The sequence below is a fragment of the Phaenicophaeus curvirostris genome, chromosome Z (assembly GCF_032191515.1).
Source record: "Phaenicophaeus curvirostris isolate KB17595 chromosome Z, BPBGC_Pcur_1.0, whole genome shotgun sequence".
NCBI classification, from domain to species: domain Eukaryota; kingdom Metazoa; phylum Chordata; class Aves; order Cuculiformes; family Cuculidae; genus Phaenicophaeus; species Phaenicophaeus curvirostris.
This window is the reverse complement of record NC_091431.1, coordinates 31,758,646-31,770,949: the sequence shown is the minus strand read 5'-3', so window position 1 is coordinate 31,770,949 and position 12,304 is coordinate 31,758,646. Positions and strand designations below refer to the sequence as shown.

Genomic DNA, 12,304 nt, shown 5'->3' with positions numbered 1-12,304 from the left:
GATCACCTGTTCCATACCTTTTCACAGCACCGAAAACTTAACTAGCAGGACTGTACATACGCACGCATATATATATATATGTTCTGTGTTGTATTCTTACTCTTTTTTCAAAAAAACTTGATGTCTAATATGCGGAAATAAAATCTCTTCACACTGGTGAATATATTATTCTCAGTGAAAACTGGTTTCTTGCAACATCTAATGGGTCCTGCTAAAGTGGTCTGCAGCAGGCTGATGTCAAAATAAATTCAGTAACAGACTGCTGTTTATTCTTTTCTGTTTTATTCAGGTTGCCATAAAAATACTTAAAATAAACAAACTCAGTACATGCTGTGCTTGCATTTGATAATGCCTGTTCTGCAGGCAAATTATGAATCTTCTTTGCTGTAAGATGCAAAGTAGTTTCACTATGTTACAGAGAAAGTGCTATGAAAATACTAAACAGTGTTTATAAATGTATTGCAGTTTGAACAAGATGTGCTACATTTTGAACAAAGCCAAAGTTGATTCTTAAGTCTGCATTTTAATGCTCATTCTATTTAATGTGATTATTAGCTTCTATGTATCATTACGTGGTGCTTATCAAAGTCCTCTAGTGAGTCCATGAGGTACTTTGGGTTAAAAAAACTCTTGTTAAAAACACTTATCAGTAAAGAGAACTGATGAATGTAGAACCTTACTTGTAGTTTCATACTGCATTAGATAAGCACTCTGTTGTTGTAAAATAGAAAGAAAACTCCTGAGTTTGTTTAGGGGAAATGTAGGAGAATTCATGCATCTTTTGGTAATATTTTTTCCTGTCATATAAGAAGTACACATTTAATTGCAGTTAAATCTCATGGCTTACATATAAAGAGATGTGTGAAATGGGTGGGTCATTCCACACACAGCATGCAAGCAGAATTAGACTCCTTGTTCCACTATTGTTAATGAGATTTTTGTGTGTGTGTAGTCAGTTTAATTAATCAATATTATAAAAAATAAATCAGGATTCAGCAGAGTTTTTTATTATAAGAAAATTACTTGGCTTACATTTTACTTTAATGTGGTAAAGGGAGTAAAAATGGTATTGAGTGGTTAACGGTCACTTTGGTAATGAGTTTTTCAGTGGATAATAAACTCCCTGTTAGTGTTTTGACTGTTTGACTGGGTTTTGCACTCTTTGTTCACAGCATACAAATTAAGGCATATTGCAGGATTTTGCTACCAACTAAATGAATTTCTTTTACTAAGAAAATGTTCAACTCATATCCTATAAGCTAAATTGTATTTGGAAGTAATTTTCAAACATTGGTATATTCTATATACAGAATGAATGGATTTTGTTGCTTATTCAGAAGCCTGGAATAAACTGAATCTGCATTTATTACATTATGAGATTGTCAGTTTCTTCAGTTAAGAGTGTACATGCAAAACTTGAAAAAAATTTTTCTTTGTAACACGACCAAGCAATTATAGTCTGTCTTCATTATCAACTTCTTATAGCTTAGATAACCTACAGCTAATCAGAATGAGGTTCTTAATGTGTGGTCTCTCTGCTTCAGGTTTAATTACTTTCCAAGTACTCATTAAAATATCTTGGCTGAGGCTGACTTGCAAGCAATAAACTCAGTTTTGCAGTGTTAAAAGTGAATTTTTGTGCTTTTTGAAGGATTCTGTGATATTAATTTTGAGGCCTGATAGTAAGTCAGAGATTTAAAAAATATACAGTCTTTGGACTGAGTCAAGTTATGAGTACCTTGGAATTTACAGGTATATTCAACTTGAGATGCTTAAAGGCTATTTCTGTGTTCCAGGTAGAGCCTCTTCTTACAGAACCTAAAACCTAGACAGTGGCTGCACCTGTGGTTTATGGTAGTGCTGGAAAACAAATAGATCCTGTAATTTGCAGTGTTTTGTACTAATATTATATTTACAGTAGTGTACTGTTAGAGAAGAACTTGTTCATAGGAGGAAAAAAATCCCATATATTAAGTAAGGATGATGTACATATGTATTTTTGAACTTTTTTTAATGTGGTTTCAAGTCAATGTCCTTTTAAAATAAAAGGTATTTCATGAGAAATGAGAATGATGTATTTTCTTGTTAGGGTATAAAAGAATTCCTGTTCTGTTTGTACTTAAAAGTAGTGATACGTAAAATAATTGCACAAAATAATTAAGGAATTATATAGTTTGTCACTGATTAAATTGATATTAGTTAGCTTTATTCCACTGATGTTGACACTTACTGGTTTGTATCACTAGATGCTCAGCCTCTATCCTTTATTTAAACAAAATCCAGGATTCTACATTCCAAGTTCTCCAGTAATTTAATTAACATACCAATTTGTTTGTTTTCATGGAAGATACCCCTTTTTCTTCTAGGACAAGAAGGATAAAGTCTCAAGGTTTGACACTCTACGTCATTCCATAGCGGGAATTATAAGATCTCCAAAATCCATGTTGGGCTCATCATCAGTAAGTAGTGTCAATAGTGTAGTGGTGAACTACATTCTGTTGCATTTACAACTTAACTGGTTGGGGTTTTTTCCTAGAAGCATCATGCATTTCCATCTACACGGACAAAAATTACATTAAAATAAAGTTATAGAATCACTGTGCTGATTGATCAGCAGACTTGATAACATCATGGCATAATAACATGCCAGAACAACATGTTGCACTTCAGCAAAAAAAAAATCAGAATTTGCATGTTCTTTGCAGCTCCCAGATTGGTTGTATACTTTTAAAAGTACTTTTCCGAGTGAGTCTGATTTACTGGAAATTCAACATATTGTGATATTCTGTAGTACCTGAAGTAGTTATGCAGATTTTGCTCATTGTTGTAATAAATATTTTCCCCATATTTGTTATAAAGACAACAGTATGTAAGCATATGATTATTATTATAATTTCTACTGTTACTACTACTACCTCAATAATTGTTACTATTTAAGTAATTAGTTATACATCTTGTTTCAATCCCCAATAAAAATGATTGTTGAGTATCTCTTACTTCTGTGTGACTCATGTTCAGTTTCACTGATGGATGGAGAAACTTTCTTGCTTCTTCTGCTTTTTGGTTACCTCCATTTTTTTCAAGCAGAAGTTTGCAAGACTGGTTAGAATACTCAAGCACCTACTTAAGGAAGTGTAAGATTGTGCTTGACAAACCTTCCTCCTGTATTTTCATGAAATGGAACGTGGGATCATCCCAACCTTCTCAACAAAAAAAAAAAACAACAAAAAGCCAAACCAACAAAACCAAACAGTGCCCCAAAAGTTGGGCAGAATTTTCCAAACTTTTTAAAACTGCCTTTTAATTGTGATCTTGTCACTTGAAACATTGGCTCAAAATAGTAGTTTTAAGAAAACTTTAGAGTGAGTAGGCATTCTATTTTATGCTGCAGGCTTACATCGAGGACCGTTTAAGGGATTCAGTTAACTTTATTTAAGCTAAACAATTACAATTGCTTATACATGTATATACATGTGTGTGTATGTGTAACTTAACAGCAAGATTAGGGATTCAGGTGGCTTCTCTTGGACAAAATGCAAGCCGAATTTCTATAATAGCAAGAAACATAATTTTAATCAATTAAGGAGGGAAAATGCTTTGTGCATGTAGCTTTTTTCCTTTATATTGCTTAATGACTGATCTTTGTTGTGCTTAAATCATTTAATTCTAACTATAAAAGACAACAGAAACATTTAGCACGAAGTGGTGTAAACTGAGTTGGAATTGATGTTAAATTGATTGTATATCTTTAATTTGGAGTGCTTTTTTCTTTCATAGCCAGTCAGGGTAAATATTGTATCATACAACAAATATGTTGAAATCAGAAGACTTCTTAAAAATAATGCAATTTTAGTAATACTCATAACATGAATAACTATTGCTTGTTACCTCAGATAAATTACTAGTTATATTACGAAAAGTAAAGATAATATAAGGTAGGAGACAATCAGCAGAGGATATTTTTGTGGAATTTTCATTGTTTCCATATAAAGTAATTTATATTAGTTTAACCAAATTTAAAAGAAGAGGGAAGATAGAAGTTAGTGTCATAAACAACACTATAGTTGGCAATGTCTAAAATGCTCTGTTGTTCTTCCCTAAGCTCGTTCTCTGTCATAAAGGCTTCTAAAATGTTTTATTTTGGGATGCAATCATGACTGTCTGAACAGTGACTCAGGCTTGACCCAGCTGGAACATAAGCAGGTGTTATTATCTGGTAACTCATGTGAAATGAGTTGCATGTCAGATTTTCTTTTTTTTTTTTCACCCTTGCTTTGTGAAGGCCATGACCTAGTCTGTTGACCCTCAATTGTCCTTTTATCCTTAGAAACATTTTCTCTCAAGTGGAAATACATTTCGTGAACCCTTTAACATTATTGATAGCATAGTAGAGGTTCTGGGGTTTCTGATGAGCCAAACCTGGTGGTTTTGAACAAGAAAAGTTCAAGTAAATAACATTGTCTAACATTTTGATAGCTTATTTTTTCTTTTAGGAATTTCTGAAAGAGAATGACTTAATATCATTTAACGGTGGTAGACAGAGCTGATCTGATATGTATTTAACTATTGATGAAATTGAATATGACTGCCTTCTTGGCTAGACAATGGTTTGGGCTTTTAGTAGATCACTGTGCTGATAAAAGCAGTACCTTGCAGTATGTCTTTAGCTCCTTAAAACTCTGACTGTGCACTTTCTGTTCAGACTGTTATTTCTTACATAGTCCTTCCTAGCTCTGAATCTCTGATAGAGCAAACTCTGTAATAGAGCATACTTGCTTTTTCTATCGGTAAGTCTCTTGATTACAGTGCTGGCCTCAAATCTCATGTGTGAAATTATCCCTGATACAGACCCAGAGCTCTAGGTGCCAGTGTTAATGTCTGACAATATGAGGCTTTGTCAGGCTCTTAAATATGTTCTCCAGTTTTCTGTCAGGATCCTAGAGTAAACTAGACCTTTTGAGGTATAACTTAGAAAGGCAGCCGGAAGCTGACAGGCAAAGCGTTTTTGTACCAGAAACTTTACTATAAAGGTGATAAAGAATTACAGATATTTGGAAACAACAAGTTTTGAGTAGAGTCCCTTTCTTGGGTCTGTTTATTTCCTCTCTGAGAGCCTGGAATTGCTCTTAGTGTTTTTTGGCTAGATAAGTCGTCTCAACTGAAATATCTCCCTAGGAAGAGTAAATGTGCAGATAGCCTCCACCATACCCATAGCTGCACCATGCAATTTTTTTCCCTTGCATAAAGCAATGGAATGTTTCCATTTTCTGTCCCCATCCTCATACAGGAAATGCCATATCATTCTTCATGATACAAAGAAGAACTTCAGTTTTATCAGGGCAGAGCAGTAGGAAAGGTTAATTCAGAACTGGGACTCCTGCATCCAGCTCTGGAGCCCTCAGCACAGGAAGGACGTGGACCTCCTGGAGTGGGTCCAGAGGAGGCCACGAAAATTATCAAAGGCCTGGAACACCTCTCCTGTGAAGAGAACCTTGGAGTTGAGTTTGTTCAGCCCATCCCTGGAGCAGTTCAAGGCCAGGCTGGATGAGGCTTTGAGCAGCCTGTCCCAGGGGGCTGGAACTGGATGATCCTTAATGTCCCTTCCAACCCAAACTATTCTATGATTCTATTGTATGCTTTGTCTGTATCTATTTGATTGTACTTAATTAAGGAGTGGGTATTCATGCTGTTATCTAAAAAGCAGTTCAGCAAGCTTGCTGGAGACACATTCATGTATCTGTTCAGTGCACTGTGTTATTTTGTTCAGAGCTTTACCACTCTGGCAGTGAGAGTTTTTATGAGCTCTGACACTAATGATTTTTGAATGACATAAAGCTTGTCTGTCTATCCATAAAAATAATTCTGAAGTGGTCGTTGAACAAAATACGAAGTTTTCTTCTTTAACAATGTAAGCTTGCAAAAATTAGTATGTGAAACTGTAGGTTAAAATTCATTACCTTTCTTATATAGCTAGGGAAAATAGTTTCCTAAGATTTCTTTGCACTTTAAGAAACTCCATGCTAAAGGTTGTAAGCACAGTAAACCCATGTGTATATTCTGTGCTACAGTGTAAATGCTAGGGAAAATGTCTCATAGAGCTATTAATTAATCCAGGATGCAGTTAATAAATTCTGTGAAAACAATTTCTCCAATTCACATGCTTTGTATAAATCAATTCCTTAGGTTTTTATGAATGAGAAGGTTCTGCCTGGATAAAGAAATGATGATTTTGAATTGTTAATTGTTAATAGCATGTCAGAATATGTGAGAAAGAGTTGGCTGGTATGGCTTAGAAAAATGGCAGGCCAAGTGAAAAATACTACATGGTTTTATGGACTTTTCCATAAACTACTGCTTTTTATGTATTAAGTTTTTAGGGAATGGGAAGGAAAGCAATCAGTATGCCTTTTGTGTAAATGTAAAAGCCTTGATTTTTTTTGTTCACAGAAATACATAATTTTGATACAGAAATAGAAACTATTGTGTTTATCATGCTTTTCAGTTAAAAGTAAATTCTAAAAATGTGCTGTTACATTAACATATTTCTTCAATATTTTTCCCAAGTTCTTTGATGTAATATCAACTACTGAGAAACCATTGGCGGAGCAAGACTGGTATCATGGTGCAATTCCAAGAATAGAAGCCCAGGAGCTGTTAAAACAGCAAGGAGACTTCTTGGTGCGAGAGAGCCACGGGAAACCTGGTGAATATGTCCTTTCTGTGTTTTCAGATGGACAACGGAGACACTTTATCATACAATATGCTGATGTACGTCCCTGATATAGTACTGAATATTCAATATTATGAAGTTTGTATTTTCATTGAACCAACATAGGATCTACGAAGTTTACTATGGCAAATAGCTTTCACTTGTATATGAAGATATGAAAGCTGTTGGAAATATTTGCATTAGTGCTGAAAACAGGGGAAAAGGTCATTTTGGGAAACAAAAGTAAAATATGAAGTATGAGGTCATTCAGTATCTGTTATGTTGAAAAGCAATATTTCTGTAAATGTTTTGAAGTCCAGAACTTGCTAGTACTAATTTGTGCATGTACCTTTATTTTTAACCTATTTTCGTAGTTGGTTCTAATTAGGCTACTTTTAATTCAGACTGCAAACAGTCCATTGAATCTTCATGAAAAACATAAACATTCATGGAAAAGAAAATAGTATGTGTTGCTTTCTGTATGGTTGGAAATTGAAGTCCTTGCTGCACTAGATATGCTTATGTTCTTTTTGGCCCTAAGCTATTGCCTTTTCAGTAGAACAGAAACACTTGTAGATGTTGCACAGCATGTCTGCTTCTAAGAACCAGAATTGATCCCCCTGTTGATCTCACTTAGGAAAAATTGGTCATTTTAAACAGCATGTTAATTTTTTTAAGCCTTTATCCAATGTATTTCTTTTTGTTCTTCTTAATGCATTACTTGCTTTTATTAATGTATGTATTTTTCTTTTTACCTTTCGGAATTTCAAAATAATTCAAAACGTGACAGTTCTCATAATGTTACTAGAATTTCTTCTTAAAGTATGACATAGCATCAAATCATTCTTAGTTTTGATTCAGTAATGCTACCAAACTTATTTCAGTCTGTTGTAATAAAATCCCCCATAAAGAGAAAATACACAAATTTAGTCACGTAATGAGGAAAATTTCCTTGTCTAAATCACCAGCTGATGAAATGTGCCAGGGAGAAGTCAATATTGTGTGCCTAGTTTATTTCTTTTTAATGAGAGGTAGTGATATTTTTCAGACTTCATAGAAATTGGAAGGCTTCTGTAAGATCAGTGATTGTGGACACTTGTCCAGCTGAAGTGTTCGTTGATTTTCACCTCAAGTTTTCTTTGTAAAAGAATTTTTACACAAAGCCATTGTTTATTTAATTTTGATTTTTATGACCTTGAAGCATTTTGATGTGTCAGACTGCTGAATGATAAGAGTAATAAAATTACATGTACCAAGGCACACAAGGTCTTGTCTTACAAGATGCTGGGAGCTGTCTGATCTCAACCCAGGAGAAATAAACGCACACTGTATATGGATGTAGGTGAAATAATTTTGTGTGAGTCATTGTACATGGCAAGTAGGTCTTCAAAAGATATGCAGTGGGCTTTGAAGTCAGTTAAAATAGACAGGTTTTTTTTTTTATTATTACTTTGAGCCCACCCCTGCCTGTTAGCCGAGTCTTTTTTTATCTTGTTTTTTTTTCACAAAAAACCCCACCATACATTAAAAAGCTATCTTTATTTCAGTCATTTCACTACTTTCTCTTAGGAATTATGTTTCAAATATAAGACTGATGTTGTTTAATATTGCATAGGCTGGACGATCTAAGCAGCATTAGGTCACTAGATCTGTCTGCTTATGCATGTAGTAATAGGACATTATATTCATCGGGTCCGGGGAGGCAGATTTTCTTTACAATCATGACACTTAGAAGTTTTTTTTCTTAAAGAAATGCAGAACTCCTTATGCACTCCTATGAGGTGAATCTTTTGCATTTATTGTGAAAAAAAGCATTAATGGTAAAAAGAAAAAAAATCCTCTTAATCTCTGAAAATGAGGTAGTGTATGATGGAACTGTCATAGTCATATAACAAGGATTATGTTCATGAATATTTTGGTAGGGAAGTTTGAGTAGAGGTTAGTGCAAGGGATGTGTTTGTTTGCTTACCTTGGTACACTGTACCAAGGTAAGTGTGGAATCAGGCCTCTGCAAATCACTCTCTTGGACCACTGACAGGTCTCCATGTGGAGACCAAACTTGATCTCCATATACAAATTTTCTTATGAATGAAATACTTAAGAACAGAGTAGGATATATACATGTTTAAACAGTGGTCCTTTGGTTGCATAAGTGTTCCCTCCCTGGATTTGCTGTTATTTTGAAAGCTAATCTTAATAAAACTATGTGTAGCATAAACAAGTTCATTATTTAGCTTCAAGCATCAAAATTCACTGCTGTTGTTCAAGGCTACTGTTGTTTTTCAGTGCTGCTTATTTAACTCTGTGCTATTTTGAACTTGCTTGTTAGTGTTCTTAATATGGTCAGGATCCTGTCTAAATACACAGAATCAAAGAACACAGTCTGCAGATAGATATATGGCTGGGTCTGAGGTGAAGAGATAATAGGTAGCACTGATTATTGAGCTAGGGAAACTCTTAGAACATCAGGCTTTTGCGTCATCAGCACAGAAATAATGAAGGAGCTTATTTGAAAGGAATGGGAGATAGTGTTACTGGTCAACTAAAGCTGAGTCATTATTTAACAAGTGATGAAGTTAAATAACAAAATAAACAACAAAAGTATTGAGACTATGAAAACAGTTTTATGATAGAGAACCAGGAATGTGAAAAGTGGTGACACGACTGAGCTGTCTTTAATAACAGCAATAACACATTTCAGGAAGTTAATGCTTTAACCTCTAAAGAAGAGAAACTTAATGCATTCTGCAAGGAATTTAACCCTGAGGGCTAGAAGCAAAAAAGTCTGCATGCCAGTGGTAAAGGTTTTCATTGCTCAGTTGTGAAAATGAACTTGAATCACTGTGCTTTGAGCTTTCTTTAACTGCAGTAATTGTTTATTGTTGCCTTTGTCAGACTGGTTTATGGCAATTCTTCTGCTTTGGGAAGAGATTCTCTAACTGTAGATGCTGAGTCTTGTATAGGCACAAGACTTTATCCTGTTCGCAGTCAGCTGCAGTGTATGATTTAAGACATTCAAAAGAATGAAGTAAACATTTCTTTACTTTTTTTTTTCCCCTGTCAAGCGTGTGGGCAAAGATAAGCAATTAAAATACTTTTTTTCCCTCTTTAAACAGATAGTTATTTTATCATGTTGCCTTAAATGAGTGATGCAGTAGTTTTGAATTTATCATCTTCCTAACTATCAATTTAATCCAGTGCAAATGATGATAAATAGACCAGGAAAGAAGTCTAGTTCTGTAAAAGTGAACATTTTTCTGTTATTAATGAGGGAAGCTTGTTGTTGTGCTTTTGCACTTTCTTATTCAAAATATTGCCTAGAGATAAACAATTATTTCCTTTTACCTCCATACAGAACCACTATCGTTTTGAAGGAACTGGATTTCCAACTATCCCTCAACTCATAGAACATCATTATACAACAAAGCAAGTTATTACAAAGAAATCAGGTGTTGTTCTACTGAATCCTGTTGTTAAGGTAATGCATACATTAAGAATACCAAGAACTCTGTTTTACTGACAGGAATCCAGGAGGTGTTATATTGTTATTCAAAATATATTCCTATGCAACTTTTCAGAAGATTTTTCATTGTTGCTTGTTTTCGGACTCTCTTTTTCTTGGCTTTTTCAACCTTCTCAGTTCCATACAACACATTCCTTTAAAATAACACCCCATTCTGATTTGTATAGTAACTCTGTACTGTCTTGTAAGACTGATATTCAGCATCTCACAAAATATCCTTCTGCTTTACTTTTTGGTTTCCCATTTGGATTGCACTACTACGTAATAGAAAACATGAGTTCATTGTCCATAAATTTGTGATGAAGACCTTTTTTTGATAAAATGGTCTTCTTTAAGTGTTAAAGTTCTGATGAAGTTTGGAAAAACTAAACTCTTTCTGAGCACTGATATAGTTTAATGTTTACATCCCTTGTAACCTATTCTAGAAAGCCTTTCAGGAAGAAAGTGAAAAGGGATGGAAATATTAAACTATATGAGTGCTCAGAAAGTTTAGGAGTCTTCTTGGATTCTTCCAGTAGTTTTGTTTTTACTATCTACTTAGTTGATATTTCATTCATAAGCCAACTCTTTTCCACTTAAATACTTGCATTTTAACTATGAGTAAGCCTTTTATTCTTGATTTTTTTTTAGTTTCAAGCATGTGTAAAGCACCTTCTGTGATCTGCAAAATTTTAGAAAGTATAACAATTTGTATTTCAGGGCTCGTTTCCTACTCCAAAGTCCTTGTTCTTTTCTACTAACAGTGCTAAGAAATTAAAGCATATTCCTTTTCTCAAAGTCAATGTGATTTTTTACACTTCTCTGTGCTTAACTGTTTCATATAAATTTGAAATTTAAAGAATTTTAGAAGTGTAAATACAGATTTGAGGCTGATGTCTTGCTGATTACAAAACTGATGTTTTATTGAACTTAGAGTATTGCTTAAATTCATTGTAGAACATGTGAGAAAGCATAGAACATGCTTTTTGATATATTGTGTTTTGATATAAATGATTTAAGCTGAAAATAAAAGGCTGTCAAACTAAAATGTCAAACTAATCTTTTTATATCTGTTTGCAAATTTCTTGTCTTTTATGATAGCCTATTTGTTTTAAATGCCTAATGCTTTTTCTGTTCTCTGGCTTTTTTCTGCCTTTATACGATGCACATACTATAAGACCAGCCTTTTAGCAAATGTAAAAATATACTGCAATATGTTACTAAGTACTAAGTGATAACAGAACTTTGTTATTCTCTGTTAAGGTTAAGCAGGTAATCATCATCTGGAAAACATCTCTTCTTTTTCTGTTTTTTACTTTGAAGACAGAGTTTTTGTATTTCTGACATTTTTATTTCATTTTGCTATCTTTTTATGAAGTTATGTTTCAATTATACAGTGTTTTATATAACTTTGTATAGTCAAAGAATTGTTCTAGTACTATGCTAAGGAATAAAAACTGTCTGAAGTGACTTTCTTGATCACTTTTCCATTACTGTATTTGATCTCATGGCCTTTAAGGTGTAAATGTAGAGATAGATAGTCTAAATTCCATGATGACAGCCATGCAAACATGTATGACTGTATGGTGGGTCTTTCCAGGATTTGAATCCATACCACTACCACTAGATTCAGATGTATCATAACCTCCTTGCAAACTGATGGAGGACAGTATTTAAGACAGACTTTTTTAGATATTCTGCTGTCACTGGGTGCAACATAAATTTTTGAGGTTTGTTATTTTAAGGGGGAGAAGTAAGTGGGCCCACTCCTTTCTGGGCTCTTTAACTAATGTTATTCTTAATATTAACGAAAATTAGCAGAAATATTAGAATTTTTTCTCTAGGATCATGTTAATTTTAAGACCAGTTTGAACTTCAGGGAAAAGTGCTTGGGCTATTCAGGTTTTCAAAAGTGTTGCAAGTAATGGCCTCTACCCATAAAAGAAAATTGCACGTGCTCCGTTTTTTGTTTGCTTTTTAATAGAACTTATTTTATGCTGGTGTGCATCAGTCTTAATATTCAAGAGTATTTCCTTTAGGGTTGGTGAACTTTTCAGTTTTCATTCTGGTAGGTTATGTGAAGTAATAGAAAA

General features: G+C 34.0%; 1 protein-coding gene across 1 annotated transcript in view; it reads left to right on the top strand.

The window, feature by feature from the left end:
* FER (FER tyrosine kinase) overlaps positions 1-12,304 on the top strand; it is a 129,290-nt gene that overhangs the window by 58,264 nt on the left and 58,722 nt on the right. Inside the window, exons 11-13 of the mRNA XM_069879949.1 lie at positions 2,367-2,459; positions 6,565-6,768; positions 10,065-10,187. Of these exons, the coding sequence (XP_069736050.1) occupies positions 2,367-2,459; positions 6,565-6,768; positions 10,065-10,187 (420 nt within the window). The remainder of the gene's footprint in view (positions 1-2,366; positions 2,460-6,564; positions 6,769-10,064; positions 10,188-12,304) is intronic.